The 24,900-nt window shown below is 37.5% G+C and overlaps 1 protein-coding gene across 5 annotated transcripts in view; it reads right to left on the minus strand.

Moving 5' to 3' along the window:
- The window catches only part of ANLN (anillin, actin binding protein), a 65,456-nt gene that overhangs the window by 5,720 nt on the left and 34,836 nt on the right, over window positions 1–24,900 (minus strand). For 3 of the 5 annotated variants that reach the window (XM_065542130.2, XM_005549799.5, XM_005549797.5), the window contains 8 exons: window positions 24,426–24,474; window positions 24,278–24,334; window positions 22,952–22,990; window positions 22,661–22,682; window positions 21,651–21,763; window positions 20,326–20,379; window positions 9,539–9,625; window positions 4,711–4,818 (listed from right to left, as the gene is read on the minus strand). In XM_065542130.2, coding sequence (XP_065398202.1) covers window positions 4,711–4,818; window positions 9,539–9,625; window positions 20,326–20,379; window positions 21,651–21,763; window positions 22,661–22,682; window positions 22,952–22,990; window positions 24,278–24,334; window positions 24,426–24,474 — 529 coding nt within the window. The remainder of the gene's footprint in view (window positions 1–4,710; window positions 4,819–9,538; window positions 9,626–20,325; window positions 20,380–21,650; window positions 21,764–22,660; window positions 22,683–22,951; window positions 22,991–24,277; window positions 24,335–24,425; window positions 24,475–24,900) is intronic. The other 2 variants (XM_005549800.5, XM_005549798.5) reach the window with 1 other exon arrangement.

Below are 24,900 nucleotides of genomic sequence, written 5' to 3' on the forward strand. Positions count from 1 at the left end.
TTAAGCTGGAAGTTCATTATACTATTTTTGCTTTGTGTACATTTGAACATTTTCAATTATAAAATGCAAAACAGGGCTGGGTGCAGTGGCTCATGCCCCTAATCCCAACACTTCAGGAGGCGGAGACGGGTGGATCGCTTTGAGCTCAAGAGTTTGAGACCAGCCTGGCCAACATGGTGAAACCCCATCTCTACCGAAAATACAAAAATTAGCCGTGTGTGGTGGTGCTTGCCTGTAGTCCCAGCTACTCCAGAGGCTGAGGCAGAGAATCGCTTGAGCCCAGGAGGCAAAAGTTGCAGTGAGCCGAGACCGCTCCACTGCACTCCAGCCTGGGTGACCGAGTGAGACCCTGTCTCAAAAAAAAAGAAAAAAGTGAAACATTCTGGGAATGGAAGGAAGGGATGTGTAAAGTCTCTTTGAATAATGCTTGACTCCTCAACTACGCATGAAATCTTTAAACTTAACCCAAAGATTATCTAACTGCCATGAAAATGCCTCCACTGTGAGCATACCAGAAAACATTAGCTAAGATACGACCTGAGTATTATACTTTCCTTAACTACGTTACTTTAGTTATTATTGATGGTTGTATCTGTATGTTTATTTCCATGAGGTGACGGCAGGGTGTGTGTGTGTGTGTGTGTGTGTGTGTGTGTGTGTGTGTGTGTGCGCGCACGCGGTGTAAGGAAAAAGCAAGGACCAAGAATAGTCATACAGTAGCCCCTGCTTATCCATGGTTTCACTTTCTATAGCTTCAATTACCCACAGTCAACCATAGTTAAAAAATATTAAAAGAAAAATTATAGAAAAACTATTCACAAGTTTTAAACTGCGTGCCATTCTAAGCAGCATGATGAAATCTCCTGCCATTGCACCTGGTATGTGGATCCTCCCTTCGTCCAGCGTATCCACGCTGTACCCGCTACCTGCTCAGCAGTCACTTAGCAGCGTTCTAAGATCAACTGAGATCGAGATCATCCTGCCTAACACGGTGAAACCCCGTCTCTACTAAAAAAATACAAAAAATTAGCCGGATATGGTGGCGGGCGCCTGTAGTCCCAGCTACTCGGGAGGCTGAGGCAGGAGAATGGCGTGAACCCGGGAGGCGGAGCTTGCAGTGAGCCAAGATCGCGTCACTGCACTCCAGCTTTGGCAACAGAGCGAGACTCCGTCTCAAAAAAAAAAAAAAAAAAAAAGATGAACGGCTATAGTATGCAGTGCTTGTGTTCAAGTAGCCCCTATCTGACTTAATAAGGTCCCCAAAGTACAAGAGTAGATATGCCAAAGACAAATCATAAAGTGCTTCCTTTATGTGAAAAGGTGAAAGTCTTCAACTTAATACGGAAAGAAAAAAAATCGTATGCTGAGGTTGCCAAGATCTACACAGTAAGAATAAATCTTCTATCCATGAAATTGTGAGGAAAGAAAAAGAAATTCATGCTAGTTTCGTTATCACATATCCAACTGCAAAAGTTACCACCACAGTACATGGTAAGTGCTTAATTAAAATAGGAAAGGCATTAAATTTGTGGGTGTAACACATCAACAGAAACGTGTTGTGATTGATGGCAACTGGGTCTGGTACTTATCCATGGTTTCATGCATTCACTGGCGGTCTTGGAACGCATCCACTGAGGATAAGGGGGAACTACTATACATTACTGCATAAGTTAGGAGACCTGCCTTAGCAGACATTAAGATTTATTTTAAAGCTATGGTCATTGAGATTGGGATAGGGAAACAAACCAAAGGAAACAGAACAGTGAGCCTAAAAATAAACCTACACATATAATGACATCTTGATACACATGAGAAATGGCATTGTGGATCAGTGAATGATATAGTTTGGATATTTGTCTTCACCCAGATCTCATGTTGAATTGTAATCCCCAGTGTTGGAGGTGGGAGGTGACTGGATCACGGGGGTGGATTTCTCAAGAAATCCCCTTGGTGCTGTCCTCAAATAGTGAATGAATTCTCACATGAATTGATTGTTTAAAAATGTATGGTACCTCCCTTTGCTCACTTGCTCGCTCGCTCACTCATGCTTTTATCATGTGATGCACCTGCTCCCACTTCACCTTCCACTGTGAGTAAAAGCTCCCTGAGGCCTCCCCAGAAGCTGAGCAGATGCCAGTGTCATGCTTCCAGTACAGCCTGCAGAACCAGGAGCCAATTTAAAAATTACCCAGTCTTGGGTATTTCTTCACAGCAATGCAAGAATGACCTAACACAGTGGGGAAAGAACCAACCATTCAATGATGCTGGCACAACTGGTTATCCAGGTGAAAAAAAAAATCAATTCTAGGGAAATTAAATATGAAGTATAAAACTTTATAAGTTTAGAAAGAGGTATAAAAGAAATCTTTGACTCCAGGATAAGGATAGTTTCTTAAATTAGACCCTAAAAAGCACAAAGCAATAGACTGGCAGGTCTGATTACCTTAACATTAGAAAAGTCTGTGCATAAAAAGACACTAAAAAGATAAATTAAAAGATATGCCAAGCCTAAGACTAGGGAAATATAATTGCAATGTATCAAAAAATATTAAAATTAATAATATATAGACAATCAGTTCATAAGAGAGAAAATATAAATGGCCATACACACTCTTATGCTTAGAAAAGATACTTAGTCTAGTAATCAAGAAGACACAAAAATTTTTAAAATAAGAGTACATTTCACATCTATCATACTGATGGAAGTTTAAAAGGCTGACATATGATGTGTTGGTGGGAATATGAAAAGCTGAGAACTCTCAAATACTCCTGGTGGGAATGGAAAATTGTTCAACCACTTTTGAGACTCATTTGACAAAATCAAGTTGTAGATGTGCAAACCCTACAACCCAGCAATTCTGCTACTAGATAACATTCAAAAAAGAACTCTCATCCATGTGTACAAGAAACTAAATCTTTCTGCATGTGGGCTGTAAAAGGTACAAACCAAAACAAAATAAGAAGAAAGTGAATCACAGCAGTATTGTCTTGTATACAACAATTTAGAAATAATCTAAGGGTCTCTAAACAGGAGAATGGATAAATTGTAATGTGTTCTTACAAAAGTATACTATACAGAGAAAAGGGGACAAACTAAAGCTACACATACCACCCTAGACAAATTTCACAAACCATACCGACCCAAAAAAGGCAAGTTGCAGAATGATACATACAGTATGTTATTATCTGTATAATGTTTAAAAACATGCAATTGCAGCAACATATATTGCTTATATACACGTACAGGTTAAACATCCAAAATCTGAAAATCTTGAAATCTGAATTGCTCCAAAATCCAAAACTTTTTGAGAGTCAACATGATGCTTAAAGGAAATGCTCATTGGAGCATCTCAGATTTTCAATTTTTGGATTAGGAGATAATTAACTGGCAAGTATAATGCAAATATACCAAGACCTGAAAAAAAATCCCAAATCTGAAACACCTCTAAATCCCAAGGATATGAATAAGGGATATTCAATCTGTATAAAAAAAATTTAAATAAGTGCATGGGAACAATAAACAAGTTTAGGATAGTGGTTATCTCTGCGGGAGAGAGAATTACAACTGGAATAATAACACAGAGGTTGATGAAATTATTTTATGCCCTTTTGAATGTCTCCAACATTTCACAATAAAATTTTAAAATATTAATAATTGTAATGACTACAGTGTAACACACATAGCTATCCAACACAGCATTATAGACTTATCTTTACTGATAATGAAAGATGTTAGAATATTTTATCAAGTAAAAAATAAGATTATAAAAAGCATGCTTTTCCTTTTAAAAAGATTCATAAATGAATAATTATTATATATTATACATTTTTAAAGTTTGAAAAGATATCTAACCAAAATATGAGCAATACCTATGTCTGTTATGGATGATTTTCTTTTTACTTCTGCTTATTTCTATTTTCCAGTTTGGGGATAATAAATAATCTTACTTGGGCAATAATACTAACTTCTTTAAAAACATGATAAAATTTATTACACAAAATCCTATTGTTAAATTTTAGAAACAAAATACAAACCACTGTTCCTGTGGGTGGGTTTCCATTGCTGTTTTACCCTAACTAATAAGATAAAAATTAAATTTAAAACATTTCCAACTTCAAATGTCAACAAAAAATATAATTAAACATCCAGTAGAAAAGAAGGAAAAATATACATGTTAAGCCATTTTAAGAGTGGTCGAATTACAGGGAATGGATAGGATATAAAAATTGTAAAGGTATATCACACACACACACACACCTACAACAAAAACTTTTTTTTTGAGATGGAGTCTTGCTCTGTAGCTCAGGCTGGAGTGCCGTGGTGTGATCTCGGCTCACTGCAACCTTGGCCTCCAGGATCCAAGTGATTCTCCTGCCTCAGTCTCCTCAATAGCTGGGATTACAGGCACCTGCCACCACCACACCCGGCTAGTTTTTGTGTTTTTAGCAGAGACAGGATTTCACTATGTTGGCCAGGCTGGTCTCGAACTCCTGACCTCAGGTGATCTGCCCGCCTCGGCCTCCCAAAGTGCTGGGATTACAGGCATGAGCTACTGCGCCCGGCCAACAAGAACATTTTTAATGGCTTAGTGAGTACATAAAAAGGGTTATTAATTTGGGTGAGTGATGGGGGCCAGAGGGAACATTTGCATGAACACTACATGAAAGTCAATCAGGGCTTTCACCACTAAACAGTACTATTTAAATTACCTTTCGTTTCTCATCATCTGGATAAGTCCAATAAGATATACAGTTTCCAGAAAGAACACACCATCTTCGATGCCAGGCACCAAAACCACTAACATCTTCAAATATGGTCTGGAAAAGTCAATTGAAATGCTGGCTTTAGAAAATTGAGGAAAATGTCCTAACAATGAAATGCTGATTCTGTATGCTAACTGTAGTATGTTGACATATTTCATATCTCAAAATCTATCTGTATGATTTTTTTATCATGTCTTTTACCTTAGTAATGAAAATCACTGATTATTCATATCAGAAATTTTCTTCAACATCATCTACAAGCATTTAAGAACATTCAGATATCAACCCTAAATTAAATACCTCTACCTAATCTTAGATTTTTGAAAAGTGTAGTGTCCCTAACGAAATGCTCCTTAAACAACAGAAATGCCTCAAGTGTTGGAGAATTAATAATATAAAATTACCATACCTTATATATTTTAAAAAACTAATAATAATATATTAAGTTAAACCTATCTTAATATGCAAGACAGGCATTTAATCTTTATTTAGGAGATCAAGTTTTCTAACAGGATTAGAAAAGAGTTAGCTTATGATCACAGGCCTTGGTCAATAACCATGATAAACATCACAACTCCAAATCCGCTGCTGAACCGTGAGACCCGCTTGAAGTGGTGCCTCCCTGCAGTCAGGCGTTTGTCCTTAGGAATGTTACTTATATTCTAAAGGTAGGCCAGGCAGTAGTGTTGGCTAGAAACAGGATTCCAGAATAGGCAACTAATAACATCTGGTTTTGTTCCACGGAAGCACTTCCACTTAAACAGTGCAAGTAGAAGCTAAGAGTTTTTCTCTCACTACTTTTTAGCTATAGTCATAAAAGAGCCCCTAACTGATATAAAAGCCCTCACTTTTAATTTAAAAAAAAAAAAAAAAAGGCCTGGTGCAGTGGCTCACGCCTGTAATCCCAGCACTTTGGGAGGCTGAGGCGGGTGGATCACGAGGTCAGGAGATCGAGACCATCCTGGCTAACACAGTGAAATCCCGTCTCTACTAAAAATACAAAAATTAGTCGGGCGTGGCAGTGAGTACCTGTAGTCTCAGCTACTTGGGAGGCTGAGGCAGGAGAATGGCCTGAACCCGGGAGGCGGAGCTTGCAGTGAGCCAAGATCATGTCACTGCACTCCAGCCTGGGCGACAGAGTAAGTCTTCATCTCAAAAAAAAAAAAAAAACCATAAAAAAATTTAAGGCCGGGCGCGGTGGCTCAAGCCTGTAATCCCAGCACTTTGGGAGGCCGAGATGGGCGGATCACGAGGTCAGGAGATCGAGACCATCCTGGCTAACATGGTGAAACCCCGTCTCTACTAAAAAATACAAAAAAAAAAAAAACTAGCCGGGCGCGGTGGCGGGCGCCTGTAGTCCCAGCTACTCCGGAGGCTGAGGCAGGAGAATGGCGTGAACCCGGGAGGCGGAGCTTGCAGTGAGCTGAGATCCGGCCACTGCACTCCAGCCTGGGCGGCAGAGCGAGACTCCGTCTCAAAAAAAAAAAAAAAATTTAAAAAAACATCATTCATCTAGGAACTTCTGTGTTAAAGAACAAAGCAAGGTAAAAACATAACAATGATGTAGATCAGGGAAACTTTTTCTATAAGGGCCAGAGAGTAAATATTTTAGACTTTGGGCCATACGGTCCCTGCCACAGCTACTCAGCTTGGCTACAGTGGCACAGAAGCAGCCACAGATGCTAAGGAAGCAGATCAGCCTATGTTCCAATCAAAGACTATAAAAACAGGCAGTGAGGCCTGCTGTGCTGCCCTCTGATACAGATGATCCAAAGGCATCTTTGCATTTGATTTTAGATTACCTTCATATCCCAACTTTACTTTTCTGATTGTTGAGAAGCTAAGAATAAACTAGTATTACTTGGTTGTTCCTGTGAGGGACCATTCTAAGTATATCTTTAAATTATCTCAACTACTCCTTACTCCAACCCTATGACAGTAGGATATACACACTCTTCTCAATTCACTGTTTTATGTAAATTTCCCAAAAGGTGGCTTGAATTAGGAGTCTAATTTCTGGCCATGATGTGTGGGAGCAAATGTTACTAAGCTAGATTGAAACTTCAGATTAATTAGCTTGCTCCAACCATATGCTCTCCTGCCTCACCTTTTTCCTCCTCCCCTAATGCTTCCATTTTCCTCCCAAAGCAGCCTTTTTCTAGGCAATACTACTCACAGCTCCCCAAGGAAGAAAGAAAGGAATCTTGTTATTTCAATCTCAAGCACAAAAGTTAACAGAAATCACTCACCAGCTCCCTCCTGTGTTAACGTTCACCTTTTACATCATAAAGGTAATAAACAGACAAGGTAACTTTTGATAAACAAGATTAACACCAGCTATTATGACATCCTACTATAATCAGAGAAGAATAAGGACAGCCTTTTCATTCCTATAGCTGAGGAAACAGAGGGCCAAGGAAAATAACTGACATCACACAGACCGCAAAACTAGAACCTTCTGGCTGCCAAACCGGAGCGCCTGCCTCTTGTTGCTCCTCAGGGGAGGCACAGCTAGCTTGGCACCCTGTTGAAACCACTTACCTGTCTCTGGTTGGAGTCGCCCTCTTCCAGGGCAGCCCTGGCACATCCTCACACAGGAAGCTGAGCTGAGGAGCTTTCATTTCCATTACTACCTCTAATTTTTTATAGGGAGTAGAGGCAATTAAAATGCAATGTTTAGGCAGAGGACAGAAGTTATGTTGGGGAATCCAGAGCTCTTTCTTACTAGATTTCTGTAAGTATGGATGTGAGAAGAATGGGCTATAGGATTCAAGACAGAGTAAACTTGAAGAGATCTAACAAGTTCGTTAAGAGCCCAGCTAAAAAATTAATTAGGTGAGACGTTATATGCAAATGGACCAGCTACCTTAACATAGCCTATCCATTGCTAAAGGCATCTACAATAAAATATAATAATGTTTACATGAAAAGAAAAGGTCGTTAGGCAAACACTGCCTTCAAGTCAGAAATGTACATGCTTTTCCAAGACTACCTAGTGCCACCTGCTGGATTTACATGTGATAAAACCTAATAAGGAAGGAAAAAATACTATTAATAAGTAGCAATTCCCAATCCTTGGGAAGTCGGCTTCAGTTACTTAGGCCACCGGGCTTTCCTTACTATCTAGCTCTTCTGAACCTTTGACACAGTTACAAACTGACTCGTAACATCCCTTGCATCATTCCAGTTCTTGCTTCATAGAGAATACCAAAGCAACCGGATTTTCTCCACTTCTTGTACCATACTCACAATCTTCTATGCGTTCTACACACATACTTTCTTCCTCGCATCATGAGAAAACTGTAATTCTGTATCAAATAAATCCGTGAACTGTGGCTTGGGCTTAATTCTCCCCATTCTCATGACCTTGCTCTATGAATTACCCCATAAGCCCTAGGTCAGGTCCTCCATGGCCTCTATCTTCAATCTCTTTGGCCCTATCAGAAGCTACCCATCTACATTTAAAGCCACTTATGTCTCTCCCATCTTAACAAAATGTTGACAAAATCCTCCTTTCAACCTACATACCTCTGCAAGCACAACGCTCTTCTCTCCTTACTCCTTCACTGCCAAAGTGTTTCCAAGAATTTCCAAGCTCCTGTGCTCATTCCTCATCTCCCACTCACTCTGGACCCATTTGCAGTCTAGCATCTGCCCTCACCTGCGCCAGAATGATCACCCGATAGTAAGTCCTACAGTCCTTACAGAATCTGATCTAACTTAACCACTCCCTCCTTTCAATGTTCTCTTCTATTGGCAACCATGGTGCTAGATTCTCCGTTTCTCTCCCTACAGTCTCCTCTGAGGCTTCCCTCCTTCCATCCGTCCTTTCAATGCTGACACTCCTCCAGTGAGTTGGCTCTGCTTCCCTCACTTGCCTTGGGCTTCCCCATGCTGCAGATATCCACATCTTTACCTCTACTAAATGTCTGTCTTGAGCTCCAAACCCAGAACTTTCACACATGTTTCCAGGCATCTAAAATTCAAATCATGTAAAACTTAACTCATTAAAATTTCCCACATCAGTGGGAACTGACTAGTCTTCTTCGGGTTTGTCATTCTCCAATCTGCTTTCCACATTGGTCAGAATGATTTTCTCAATCCCAAGTTGAATAATTTCTTCCACTTAAAATCTTATAAGAGCAACTCACTGACTCCAGGATAAAGTCCAAATTCTTTAAAAGGCCCTTGAACTCTTGTCCCATTTCCCTAACCACACTTTCCTCCTCATTCCCCACCCGCCAATCACATGCATGCACTCAAACTCTAAGCTCTAGCTATCCTGAAATACCTTCCACTGTCTGCATGTGTCATCCTTCTTTTCTTTGGGTAGCAGTGACAAAGAAGGGCCCTTCAAGGCACTGTACATTCTCCCCCTATCTAGAACACTTCTCCCCTTTCTCCCTGATTAACTTACTCAGTTTAGAAATTACTTCTCTCAGCAGTTCCCTTTATCCCACCCCACCCACAGTCAAGACCTAATGTCCCACCAATTGACAGCGATGCACTGTTTTCTCCTATTAGAGTATTACATTGTGCTTGTCTGTTTATTTGTATTTCTCTCTTCTAAACTAAAAGCTCATGAGTAGAGGAATTATTTTTTGTGGTCTTTTACATTCCAACAGCAGCACAGTGATTGGCATATAAAGGACATGCAACAAATCTTTACTGAACCAACTTGTCACTTAATCACAAAGGATTTCATTCCTATGGGAAACAAGTCCGTATTTCACAAAACGGAAAAAAGGAAGTTAAAGACTGTGATGTTACTTACTAGAAACCCTCTTTCTTCAACACTGGAATTCACTTGACATTTTATTTTTAAATAAATATGACCTTCCAAAGAAGATAAAAAGGGGACCTGCAAAGAAAAAAGGTAAATTATTTGCAAAACAGGTTCAAAGTGTGATTTTTCTTAATAAATCATGTATAAATCATGAACAGAGAATATTACAACTTGAAAACACAGTGTTTTCTAAAGTTGGAATATAAAAGGCATGGCCAAAAAGCCATTGGTTCCTTATCAACAAATACTTTTGAAGAATAAATTCATTCAAGGTAAAGCTTGACAAAACCAAAAGCCCTAAGTCTCAAGTTAATGTGAGAAAGAAAACAGAAGACAATACTTGGGTTTATCTCCATCAACAGGAGAATATACTCAGTAAAAAACTGGATAAACCAACCTGTAAATTCACAGCATACAATACCATCCAGCAATAAAGAACAATAAACTGCAGATATGGAAAAGCCAGTCCTTGAATTCATATGGAATTGCAAGAGACCCCAAACAACCAAATCAATCTTGAAAATTAAGAACAAAGGCAAAGGAATCATATTTCCCAATTTCAAAACGTAATTCAAAACTTTGGTAATCAAAGCAGTGTGGGCTGGCTGGACATGGTAGTTCATGCCTGTAATCCCAGCACTTTGGAAGGCCAAGGACGGGGGATCACTCGAACGCAGGAGTTCAAGACCAGCCTGGGTAACATAGCAAGACCTCGTCTCTATTAAACATGAAAAAATTAGCCAGGTGTGGTGGCACATGTCTGTAGTCCCAGCTACTTGGAAGGCTGAGGCAGGAGGATCGCTTGAATCCAAAAATTCAAGGTTGCAGTGAGCTATGATCATGGCACTGTACTCTGGCCTGGGCAAAAGCCAAAACCTTGTCTCAAAGAAACAAAACCAAACAAACCAGTGTGGTGTTGGCATAAGAATAGACATATGGACAAAAGAAATGGAATTGAGACCAGACATAAACCGATGCATCTTATGGCCAACTGATTTTTGACAAGGATGCCAAGACCATTTAAAGCGGAAGAGCAGCCTTTCCAAAAAATGGTGCTGAGAAAATTAGATATCCACACGCACCAAGAGTCATGGTGGAGCTCCATCTCATACCATTTATAAAAATTAAACCCAAATGGATAATATCCTAAGTACGAGAGCTAAAATTATAAAACTCTTAGAAAGGCCAGGCGCGGTGGCTCACGCCTGTAATCCCAGCACTTTGGGAGGCTGAGGCAGGTGGACCGCCTGAGGTTAGGAGTTCAAGACCAGCCTGACCGTGAAGGGATTTCACCTTCAACATAGTGAAATCCCAACTCTACTAAAAATACAAAAACTAGCCAACGTAGTGGTGCATGCCTGTAATCCCAGCTGCTCGGGAGGCTGAGGCAGGAGAATCACTTGAACCCGGAGGCGGAGGTTGCAGTAAGCGAAGATCGTGCCATTGCACTCCAGCCTAGGCAACAAGAGTGAAACTCTTGTCTCGAAAAACGTTTAAAAATAAAACTCTTAGAAAAAAACCATAGAGGTAAAGCTTTGTGATCATGGATTTAGCAGTAGATTTTCAGATATGATACCAAAAGCACAAACAACATGAGGAAAAAATAGACAAATTAGACTTTACCAAAATTAAAAACTTTTCATTACAGAGGTTCCACAAAAAAATGAAAAAAATAAAACTACCATATAACCCAGCAATCCCACTTCCAGGTATTTATCAAAAGGATTGAAACTGGGTTCTTGAAGTGCTATCTGCACTCTTACGTTCATTGCAGCATTATTCACAATAGCTAAGAGATGGAAATAATCTAAGTGCCCGTCAATAAATGAAGAGACCAAAAAAATGTAGTACATACATACAATATAATATTCTTTAGCATAAAAAAAGGAGATCCTGTCATACGCTACAACATAAACAAACTTTAAGGACATTATGCTAAATGAAATAAGCTAGTCAGAGAAAGAAAAACACTACACGACTCCACTTATCATGAAGTATCTACGTTTGATCTTATCCAAAAGGCTGAAAAGCAACATATGGGCTGGGCGCCGTGGCTTATGCCTATAATCCCAGCACTTTGGGAGGCCGAGGCGGGCAGATCACGAGGTCAGGAGATCGAGACCATTCTGGCTAACACGGTGAAACCCCGTCTCTACTAAAAATGCAAAAAATTAGCCAGGTGTGGCGGTGGGTACCTGTAGTCCCAGCCACTTGGGAGGCTGAGGCAGGAGAATGGCATGAACCTGGGAGGCGGAGCTTGCAGTGAGCCAAGATCGCGCCACTGCACTCCAGCGTGGGCGACTGAGCAAGACTCTATCTCAAAAAAAAAAAAAAGAAAAGTAACATATGAAATCTGTAAAGTAGACAATCTCATAGAAGCAGAAACTAGAGTGGTGGCTGCCAGGGACTGGGGAGGAGAATATGAGGAGCTGCAGTTCCGTGAGTATAGAATTTCAGTCATGCAAAATGAAAATTCTATAGATCTGCTATATAACATAATGCTTATAGTTTACAATACTTCACTGCATACTTAAAAATTTCTTCAAAAGATAAATACCATGTATTATTTACCACGATAAAAAAATTATAAACCTTTGCACATCAAAGCACTTTATCAAGAAAGTGAAAAGACAGTCTATGGAATGGTTTGAAATATTTGCAAATTATATATCTGATAATATCCAGAATATACAAAGAAAACTCTTACAACTCAGTAACAAAAAGACAACCCAACTAAAACAACTCCAACAAACCAAACTAAAAATTTGGCAAAGGACTTGAATGGACATGTCTTCAAAGATACATATTTTGTCTTCCAATAAGCACATGAAAAGACATTTAACATCAACAGTCATTAGAGAAATTCAAATCAAACCTACAATGAGGAATCACTTCACACCCACTAGGATGGTTATAATTTAAAAATAAAACAAACAGAAAATAGACAATGGCAAAGATGTAGGAAAATGGGAACCCATATTACTGGTAGAAATATCAAATAGTGTAGATGCTTTGAAAAACAGTTTGGTGGTTCCTAAAAATAATTATCATATGATCCCACAATTCTGTTCCTATGTATATGTACAAAAGAACTGAAAACAAATCATGCATGCACATGTTCAAAGCAGCTCTATTCACAATAGCCAAAATGCGGAAACAGCCCAAATATCTATCAATGAATGAACAGATAAATGAAATGCTGTATATACATATAATAGAATAGTATTCAGCCATAAAAAGAAATGAAGTTCTAATACATGCTACTTCATGGATATACTTCTGAAACATTACTCTAAGGGAAATAAGCCAGACATAAAAAGTTACATATTGTATGATGATTCCATTTATATGAAATATACAGAATAGATATATCCATAGAAACCAAATGCAGATTGATGGTTATCAGGGGCTCGGGGGGAGGGAAGATGGGCAAAGACTGCTTAATGAGTAAGACTTTTTACTTTTAGAGACATAAAAATATTTCAAATTAGACAGAGGTATTTTGCACAACGCTGAATGTACTAAATGCCACTGAATTATTTACCTTAAAATTGTTACTTTGGTTACATTAATTTCATTTCAATACATTATTTTTTGAAAACAATGAACTACTAACATGAACAGCAGCATGAATAAATCTTAAAAACATCATGTTGAGCAAAAGAAATTAGATTCAAAAGAGTACACATTCTTTGATTCCATTTAAATGAAGTTCAAGCCCAGGTATGGTGGCTCACATGTGTAATCCCTGCACTTTGGGAGGCTGAGGCAGGAGGATCGCTTGAGCTCAGGAATTCAAGACGAGCCTGGGCAACATAGTAAGACTCCCCATCTCTATTTTCTTTTTTAAAAGATAAAAAAAAAATTAAAAACAATAAATGAAGTTCAAGAACAAGCAAAACAAATCTATGGTGAAAACAGAGATGAGAAGAATGGTTGCCTGTAGAGGTTGGGATTGACTAGATGGGAGTGATGGAAATGTCCCTTATCTTGACTAGGTATTGGTTATATAGGTGTACTCATTTGTTAAAACTCACTGAATGCTACACTTAAGGTGTCTATAATTAACTGAACATAATCTTTTTACAACTACATTGAGTACAATAAATTGAACATATTTAAATATAGGGTTTGATGAATTTTGATATATGTATATTATAACCCATGAAAACTTGACCACAATCATAATAATGAACATTTTCATCACCCCTCAAAGCTCCCTCCCATAATCCTGCCTCTCTCTATTCCCATCTCCAGGAAACCAATGATACGCTTTCTGTTGCTATAGGTGATTTTTCATGCACGTCATTTTTACACATCAAAAACAAGTGTTTTTTTGTTTTGTTTTTGTTTTTGAGACAGAGTATCATTCTGTTACTCAGGAGGCAGTGGCATGATCTTGGCTCACTGCAACCTCCGCCTCCCAGGTTCAAGCGACTCTCGCACCTCAGCCTCCCAGGTTCAAGTGATTCTCGTGCTTCAGCCTCTCCTGTAATCCTGGGGTTACAGGCACGCACCACTACACCTGGCTAATTTTTGTATTTTTAATAGAGATGCGGTTTCATCATGTTGACCAGGCAGGTCTTGAACTCCTGACCTCAAGTGATCCAGCCACCTTGGCCTCTCAAAGTGCTGGGATTACAGGCATGAGCCACCGTGCCTGGCCAAAAAGAAGTATTTTTAAAGAAAAAGAACCTAAACATGTAAGAAAATATTCTTAACAACTTAGCAGAGGAGCAACCTTGCCATAAGCAACAAATTTTGCAGGGAAAAAGAGAAACCAGTTGAGCCTTCAGTGGTTGAGCATGGGCTGAGATAGACAGGCAGCTCAAGAAGCAGAGGCAGAGCTAGCTTTCCCTACCCGCCAATTCTCCCCAACAGGAATTTTGCTGAGAAGTGATGGTTGAAGATATGTCTAAAAAGCAGAGAGAAATCTTGTAGACATGCAGTACTTAGATCTCAAAGTTCTGCTTAAAGGTGGGGCCTGAAACCATTCTCAAAGCATTTAAAACAAAACTTGAACCAAATCTATTCATAGCCTAACTTCAGCTCAGTTTCTGATTACACAAGAAACAAGTCCCTAATCCATACTGTCTGAAAGACAAAAGAGCAAGGTATTACCTATTTCAGTCTCTACTGTTCTTTTATAATATAATATCTGGCCTGCAATTAAAAAATTACAAGACCGGTGAAAAAGTAGGAAAACATGGAACTTATCAAGGGAAAAAAATCCTGTCAATAGCAGATCCACAGATGATCCAAATGTTAGAATTAAAAAACAAAAACGGTTATACAACATTAAAATATTTAGACGAAAAGATGGAGAAAAATTAGTGAGAAAATGGAGAACTTCAGCAGAGAAATTGAAACTGTAAAAAAAGATCCAAATGAAAATTTCAGAACTAAAAAAAAGTCTGAATTTAAAAATTCATTGGCTAGGCTTCACAGACTAGATCACATCAGGAAAAAAACAGGTGAACTTGAAGAACTGATAAATAGAAACCATCAAAAATGAAGCACAAAGAAAAAAGAATTAAATGAAAACCAAAAAGAATGTCACAGACCTGTAGAAAAATAGTCAATAGTCTACATTAACTGGAGTTTCAGAAAGGAGAGAGCAAGGCAGAAGAAATGACTTTAAGAGACAATGGCTGAGTATTTGCTAAGACTTATAAAACAACTAACTACAGATCATAAAGCTCAGTGAAATCAAACAGGATAAATACAAAGAAAACTACACGTAGGCACATTAAAATCAAACCATTAAAAACGCAAAATAAAAAAGCAGAAAAGAATGATGGCTGGCTGACTTCTTATTAGAAACAATTAAAGCCATAAACAATAACATCTTTAAAGAAGTGAAAAGATAAAAACCTGTCAACTTAGTCCCAGTGACAATATCCTTCAGAAATTAAGGCAATATAAAAACATTTCTGGACAAACAAAACCTAGAGATTTCATTTCCAGCAGACCTATATTACAAGAAATAATAAAGACAGTTCTTCTTGACAGGACAACAATCTCAGATGGAATTCTGAATCTACAAGAAGGAAGAACCCCAGAAATAGTAAATATAAGGGCCAATTTATAAAAATATATCTTAAAATTTCTTTTAAAAATTGATTCAAGAGGCTGGGCACAGTAGCTCACACCTGTAACCCCAGCACTTTGGTGGATGGCTTGAGCCCAGGACTTCACGGCCAGCCTGGAAAACATAGCAAGACCCCATCTCTTAAAAAAGAAAAAAACTGATTAAAGAAAAAGTAACAACAGTGCATTGTGTGGTTTATAACAAAGAAGTAAAATATATTGGGATGGGAAAATGAACTATATTGTTGTGAGGTTCATATTGTAAGGTACGTGAAGTAGTGTAACAGTATTTCAAAGCAGACTTTAATAAGGTAAGGATGCATACATTATTTCCTAGCAACAACTTAACAATAAAAAAAAAAAAAACGGGTAATTATAGCTAAAAAATCCAAGAAGAGATTAAAAAGGATTACGAAAATACTCAATTAATCCAGAAGAAGGCAGGAAAGGAAAAACAAAGCGGCAAATAACAAAATGGTAGTGTAGGAGTTGGCAAACGTTTTCTGTAACTTACACAGACTGTATACATGGTGCCATTCAGTCAAGAGAAATGTAAACAAATATAAAGATGCACTTTTTGTGAAATACCTTTTGATCTTATATTGAAAATACAGTTTTTATGTGAGTGCAGGATTGCTATAAGGCATACCTATAGACTCTAATATAGGATTAAAGGAAGGTGAAGGATCTTCAACTGGAAAATTTAATGCCAGCAAAGGATGGTTTGATAATTTTAGAAAGAGGCTTTAGAAATGTCAAGGTACAACAGGAGAAGCAGCTTCTACCAAATGAGATGGGAGATGAGTTCCCAGAAACCATTAAGAAAATCAATGAAGACAAAGGATATCTGCCTGAACAAGTTTGTTTTTTGTTATTGTTTTCCAAAACAAGGTCTCACTCTGTCACTCAGGCTGAAGTGCAGTGGCATGATCATAGCTCAATGCAGTCTTGAACTTCTGAACTTCTGGGCTCAAGCAATTCCCCCATCTCGGCCTTCTGAATAGCTAGGGCTACAGGTGCTTACCACCACCCCCAGCTAATATTTTTTCATTCTTTGATGAAAAACAACTTTTTTCATCATTTATGTTGTTCAGGCTGATATTGAACTTCTGGCTTTAAGCGATCCTCCCACTGTGGCCTCCCGAAGTGTTGGGATTGTAAGTGTGAACCACAGTGCCCAACCTGAATAAGTTTTTAACTCAGATAAAAGTGCCCTATTCTGGGGGGAAAAAAGAAAAGAAAAGTCACAAGGGACCTTTATTAGCAAGGAAATAAAGTGAGAACCAGAATTTAAGGGAGAAGGGATAGGCTAACTCCTGTTTTGTGTAAATATAAATGGATTTATGATCAGAACTGCCCTTATCTATAAAGCTGCTAACACCCAAGTCTTGAAGGGAAAAGATAAACACCAACTGCTAATCTTTTGGTTATACAAGGCCTGGATTGGTTCCATCAATGATTTGTCCCTGAAATCAAGAATAAAATGGTAACATACATACACATATGATTGATTGATTGACTGATTGATAGACAGATATCTAAAGTAATGTTGACTTCTGAGTCAAAATAGAAAGGAAGATTGAAGTGTCTGTCATTCCTATTACCCAGGGAAAAAGAATGCCATCCCAACTGGATTAATCTTAGTTAAGTCTAAATTTCAGTTTTTACTATAATTAGTTTCCAACGATTTGATCCTCTAACATAGCAAAGATAATTTAAAGGGGGAAATTCTAAGACAAAAAGTATAAATTTCAATACACAAGTTTCATGAGACGAATCTCCAACTGCCCAAATTTGAAACCGATCCACAATGTAGAACCAAAACATCATATGCCTCACAATCCTATTTTGTAAAAATTCCCTTTTCGCTTTTCCTTACAGTGAGTTTTAAGTTCCTTAGGCTCTTTCCTCTCAATGTTATTTAACGGAATTCCATTGTTTAGCACAGAGCATGCTACTGATAACAAAAATCAGAACGATGAGAAGAAAATGTGCCCTCTTACTCTACAGCTGAAGAAAAGTAGACAATATTTTTGGTTAGAAGCTTGTCCTGATAAACAAGTAAATTGAAAATATTCACAAAACCATCAAGTGTACTACCCCTCCCCCTAGTTGAGTGTGGAGGGAGACTTGCGTGAAAATGTATGATCCTATTCTGTTTTGTGTTTAACAAAGGAGTCTTTTAAGACATCCACACTTCAAAGATTATGTTAAGAGTTGTAAAACATAACCTACAACCAGGGAGACTGTGTAATGTGTTATATGCTGGGATATTTTTGAGGGTGAAAGGGGCACCATTAATAATTATACAAGGCCAACAGGCATAAACTGGATAATTTAGGACATACCAGAATGCCTAACCATTTTATTCAATCCCAAAACTCTATAATCCTAATTGGTTGTTTTACTTCAAAATTGTTTGCTCTAATAATATTCAAATTGACATTTCTATTTCCTAAAAGGTATAAATATGAGGTTCCTTTAAGTCAGAAGAGGAACTGTGGGACATCCTTCTCCCTTTATCTATAATAGGATAATAAAACTATGACTGTTTTGGATTCCCTATTCAAAGAAAGGGTTTGAAAGTCTGACTCACTAAGATTTGTAATTTAAATTCCAGGATGCCAGGCTTTAAATCAGATCTGAATAGCCTCAAATAAGATGGAAATCCACTGACAGTGGTGTCCTAAATCCGTAGAGCAAACCAACTGGATTAACCTCAACAGAAATTCCATTCTGAAAGGGCCTCACAGATAACCCCTGTGATTGTTGTATTACTGGTCAAGGCACCAGTAAAATAAACCAAGACTGCCATGTACTGACAGTATCTGATAAGACAGGAAAGACATTTATACTCTTTCAGTGACAATTAAATGGGATTATTACATGAGTATAGAAGATCTTAAATTTTTCCCATCAACTTCAAGACCATTTAAACTTAACTATTTTAAATATTCTCCTACATCAAATCCAGGCAATTGGAACAAATATTTGCTTCCCCTCCTCACTCAGAAAAGCACAAAATTTGTTTCAGATTTTACTTCTAAATGGTACTGTATCTGACTGAGAAGGAGTCTTAAGAGTAAAAGACACAACAAATTAAATTGAGTGGTTTGATTTTGCATTCGATCATGTGGTTGGCTATTTAAGTTATAAATTCAAAGGAGTTAAGTGAATGGGAATATAATTTAATTTTAATTGGTAAATGTGACATTTTGATTTAAAATGGCAGCCAAAAAAGTTTTTAAAAGAACAGTCTATATTTAAGATATGTCATTGAAATCTCTTTCATTTTACAGATTAATGAAAACTCTTACATATGTAGAAACTGGCTATGTGACAATACAGAGTAAAAAAATACAGTTCATAAAATCTCAATTCTTATGGTTATCTAATTTGCAAATCCTATTTTAAGAATTTAAAATAAAATAAAAAATACCATCCAGCATTTTGTTAACCAGCATCTCTTTAACCCAGACAATGTTTGTAACTGACCTTTACAAGAATATTAAAAATTTTTAGCTGGGTGCGACGGCTCACTCCTATAATCCCAGCATTCTGTGAGACCAAGGCAGGCAGATCGCCTGAGGTTGGGAGTTTGAGACTAGCCTGGGTAACATGGTGAAACCTCGTCTCTACTAAAAATACAAAAATTATCTGGGCATGGTGGTGCACGCCTGTAATTCCAGCTATTTAGGAGGCTGAGGCATGAGAATTGCTTGAACCTGGGAGACGGAGGCTGTAGTGAGCCGAGATCGCGCCACTGCACTCCAGCTTGGGTGACAGAGTGAGACTCCGTCACAAAACAAGAAAAAAAACTTTAAAAAGTTTTCCAAAACATATTATTATATTCAGTATAATTTTAGTGTTAAATGTATTATAATTTCAAAATTAACAAGCAAAGGGTCATCTATATAGCAAACTACCTATTAGCCAATTAAGACCATAAAAATTTTCTACTTTTGGCCAGGCACAGTGTTCATGCCCATAATCCCAGCACTTTGGGAGGCCAAGGCGGGTTGATCATTTGAGGTCAGGAGGTTCAATACCAGCCTGACCAATATGGTGAAACCCTGCCTCTACTAAAAATACAAAAATTAGCCAGATGTGGTTACGGGCACCTGTAATCCCAGCTACTTGGAAGGCTGAGGCAGGAGAATCACTTGAACCCAGGGGCGAAGGTTGCAGTGAGCCGAGATCATGCCAATGCACTCCAGCCTGGGTGACAGAGCACAACTGTCTCAAAAAAAAAAAAAAAAAAAAATTCTGCTTTTATTTAAAACATCACCAATAGCTCTTCAATTATACAGGAGGTCAAAAATATCGAATAATTCTTAGTTTTAAATATAGTTAATAATTTGGTATTATAATTGTACCTAGAAAAATCAATATTGAAGTGAATACAGGATTTTAATGAACTATAAGAGAGAAGAAAGAATATGGAAAAAGACCAAAACACCAAACATGCATTGAAAAAATAGAAAACTTTCAAAGAAGGCTTTAAAGTATTGAGAGTGGAGAACAAGACGCCCATCTATAAGAGTCTCATGATAGAATAATGTACATAATGTCCTTAATTATTCAAAGTAAACAAAAAGATAGTTAGTAAAACAAATATATGTAGAGCAAAAATTAAGGATTGATTTTTAAGCTCATTAGTTTCAAGCAAAGAAAATAATGACAACCTTTTCCTGGAACAAATAGCCCAGTAGCTCTCGCTCTCTTACATCATAATTTATCTAAAACAGACAAAATAAAAGACAGAGAGAAAAAAACCCAGGATCACTCAACTGGTTAAAGTAGCTGAATTACTAAATAAAAAGTTACAAAAAATTTTAAAATTAACTTGTTAAAATACATTTATGCATTAATAGTAATAAAAACTTCAAATACAGTCTGCTTTTTGTCCATCAACTAAAAGAGAGCATTTCATAGAATTTTAGATTGTTTCAGGCTAACTTAATATTCTGTACTGGAAAACAAGACCCTAGAGAAATGAGTTGACTTTGCTCAATGTTAAAGAGTAAATCACTAAGGGTAAATACTAGAAACCAGGGCTTCTAATTTTTATACTTCTTCAACTCTATATTCTCACTACAGAAATCTCATTTGATAATATAAATTATCACTGTATCATATAGAAGTCAACCTAAGAAATAAAATTTGCCTCTAGTTAGTCTCACTCCTTAAAATAGTCTTGATGAAAAAGGACTCAAAAGTGATGTTAACACAGATCTGATTTTTGAAGCTTCTAATATGAAAGGGAAGTATGAGAAGGAAATCTCTTAGATTCATAAGTACTTTTCTAAGAGGTTAATCTACTTTTCACTATCTTGTCAAAACTAAATTCATAAAATATTGCTCATTTCTAAATATAAGTTCAAATAGGCTGGCTGGGCAATGTGGCTCACACCTATAATCCCAGCACTTTGGGAGGCCAAGGCAGACAGATGACCAGAGCCCAGGAGTTCGAGACCAGCCTAGCCAACATGATGAAACCATATCCCTACAAAAGAATATAAAAAATTAGCCGAGCATGGTATCATGCGCCTGTAGTCCCAGCTACTTGGAAGGCTAAGGTGGGAGCCCACGAGGTTGAGGCTGCAGTGAGCAATGATCAGGCCACTGCACTCCAGCCTGGGTGACAGAGTGAGACTTTGTCTCAAAAAAAAAAAAAAAAAACCACAGAAATGGAAATAGGCAAGGTATTATGTTTTAAAATTATAAACTTAACATCTAAATGCAGGAAGTAATACTTCTTAGCCAGAAGTGATACTTAGAATAAACAAGCATTCACTGAAGTTCTAACTATTAAAAGGGAAACATACTTCCAATACCAAAAAAAAAAAATCATTTAGCTACACTCATACCTAGCAAAAATGTGCAATTCTAAGAACATACATTTTCAGTTGAAGATTTCAAATACCTAAAAGCATTGTGGCATTTCCATTGACCTAATTTTTCTAAGATTTAAAAAAACACCACACCCTTACAAATAAAGTTGGATTACCTTGTCCAGAACAAACTTAGTATTTCCTACTGAAGACAATGATAATGTGTAAGATCCGACAAGGGCGAAGTTGCTGGTTCGCACAGCATTGAGACCTCCTGGACTGGCCATGACTGTGAAGAACGAGGAAATTAAGTTTAGTTCAGAACGACTTTTGTTAAGTATAAATAACAATTCCTCACCCCACCCCGGTAGAAGAAAATTAAGCTGCCACAGAGAAAAAAAAAAAAACTGCCTCATTTTCCTTCATCTTTAAATATGGGGGAAAAAATCAACTTATTTCCTAATGAAAGAAAACTATTAATTTAAGGGAGGTACAAGCACTCCTTAATAATTGGGATGGATATGTTTTTGAAGACATAGACCTAAAACTGTATGCATAAAAAGCAACTTCCCAATAAAAAACATGGAAAAGACTTCAGTGCTAGTTACAATGCAGGGTGACAAAATCAGCAGCAGAAACTATCTCTGCACAGGTCTCTTAGTAACTCTCTTGTGCCACAGAGAAGAAAGACCAATAGCCTAAAGGAAGCGAGTGAAACCAGCTTCATCCTAATTCCTTTTGGAAAAAGGTAGGCCTAAAGTCATTCTAAAGAAGGCCTTTCCTGGCTTGGCGACATTCTAGTTCCCAGTGAACTAGAAAGATGCATTTCTGACATGATACAATGCCAGTTATGATCAGTAAAGCCAAAAGAAGTAAAATCTGCAGTATGGATAGCACAAAACAAATCTAAACAATAGGAGTTGAGGTAAAGAGTAATGCTACCCGCTGCTAGAGCTGAATAACATGATGACTGGTGCCTCTATGATGGTACCTAACAAAGGTACAACCAAACTGCATGCTACTCTGGCCAGTAATCTTGTAACTAAGAAACCCACATAGAAAATATTATTCCAAAGGAGATCAAGGTAAACATTCATAAATCAAGATGGCCTATACATATGTAAATATGCAAGTGCTTAATTCCTTACCTTATTCTAAAGTTTCAAATAGTTCAAGATATACTCACCTGAAGAAGCAATGTTGCTTTTCTAAAAAAAACAGGTGTGAAGAAGAAACATAAGTTATTTCCCTTATTTGATACCAAGATTTAAATATGAATCACTCATCTCTTTTAACACAATAAGAACTACATTTCAGAAAACACTTTTCCTACATAAATTACAGGGATTTCCCCCATTAGTACATGTTAAAATTTTCCACAGTGCTCAAGGTTCAGAAATGATTAACCAATTTAAAATTGTTATGTGTAAGATGAAGATTTCTCAAGGAAGCTCAATTTCTCAAAAATTCTACTTACTGTGGTTATAGATGTGAGGAGTCGCTTTGGAGTAATAGCCTAAAAGAAAAGATAACTTACTATATATATTTCTTATCAAACATCATGTCTCAGAATGTAAAACTATTCAACCTTGAGAAATTCCTACATAGAAAATAACTAATTCTTGGCCGGGTACAGTGGCTCACGCCTGTAATCCCAACATTTTGGGAGGCTGAGGCGGGCGGATCATGAGGTCAAGAGATTGAGACCACCCTGGCTAACATGGTGAAACCCCCTCTCTGCTAAAAATGTGATAAATTAGCTGGGTGTGGTGGCACGCACCTGTAGTCCCAGCTACGCAGGAGGCTGAGGCAGGAGAATCGCTTGAACCCAGGAGGCAGAGGTTGCAGTGAGCCGAGATCGTGTCACTGCACTCCAGCCTGGGCAACAAAGCGAGACTCCATGTCAAAAAAAAAAAAAAAAAAAAGAATTAATTCTTAAATATGAATATATTAAACTTGAGTCCTTGAGTAATTAATTCTTAAATATGAATACATTACACTTGAGTCCCTGATTAAGACTTTCTTATACTGTTAGTCCTTTTTTGTTAGAGCTAAAGAAAAAAGTTTTAAAATGATGACTTAAGAAAAGAAGAAAAGAACACAGCCTGGGAAGGCTGGAAAGCAACCTTATGCCTGTAAAGTGACGGCATAATTCCTAAGTACTAGTTTAGAGAACACAGAGAGAAGAGAGCTCAGGGCAAAGTCTTGAGAAAAGTTTTAAGCAGTTATAAAAGTTGTCAAGTAAATGTAGAGAAAATAGAATTATCTAGCCCAAGCGTATCAGCAACTCATACTGAGAATCATGATCACTCACAGTTTATTTTCAGTATTCATACCTATTTAACATAGTAACTACAAATTGGAATGTGAAACTGATCCAAAAACTTCATAATCATTAAAAGTTGTACATAAATTAAAACTGGGGCCGGGCGCGGTGGCTCAAGCCTGTAATCCCAGCACTTTGGGAGGCCGAGATGGGCGGATCACAAGGTCAGGAGATCAAGACCATCCTGGCTAACACGGTGAAACCCCGTCTCTACTAAAAAATACAAAAATCTAGCCGGGCGAGGTGGCGGGCACCTGTAGTCCCAGCTACTCGGGAGGCTGAGGCAGGAGAATGTCGTAAACCTGGGAGGCGGAGCTTGCAGTGAGCTGAGATCCGGCCACTGCACTCCAGCCTGGGCGACAGAGGGAGACTCCGCCTCAAAAAAAAAAATAAAATAAAAATAAAAAAAAAAAACTGGTATGATGACATCTATTACTTCTGATGAAAATATTTTTACTGGGTTTCTTTAATTCTCACCTTGGACTTGGATGTTTTTTTCTTCTTATCAAGGCCTGAGGGATCTTTCTTTTGCACCTACACACAAACCCAAACATAATTAATTTATAATCTGATACTGTTAAGAAAACTATACTCTTCATTATTTTAGAAGGCTTTATCAGCTTACCAAGCTGTAAACTTCAATATTTATTTCAAAGTCATTGGATACATCTTGCCTGGAAAAATAAAGCATTAAATAAAACCTTGAGAGAAAACCTCAATCACACCATTAAAAATGATGCTGCAAATACTCTTACAAGACTCTGAGAGTAAAGGAATCTACTATGTCTATGTCTTTAAAGACAGTAAAAATTGTTAAGAAGTCTATTTTTTCCTATAATGCAAGTCCAAAATTTTTTCCTCAGTATTTTACAACTCACAATCTTCAATAATAATAGTAATTATTTTTCAAACTGCACTTTGACTCTTATTTAAAAATAAATGTTTCACTAAATATAAATGTATTTTCATTAAGACTGAATGTTAAGTACATTATGAGATTTAAGGCATATGTTAAAAATCTATGGTCCAGGTTTAATATATGTATCATTTCAAAATACGCAATACCTACAGTCACATGGAAAAAAGATGCTTCTCAACAA

Source organism: Macaca fascicularis, chromosome 3 (assembly GCF_037993035.2).
Source record: "Macaca fascicularis isolate 582-1 chromosome 3, T2T-MFA8v1.1".
In the NCBI taxonomy this organism is placed as follows: Eukaryota; Metazoa; Chordata; class Mammalia; order Primates; family Cercopithecidae; genus Macaca; species Macaca fascicularis.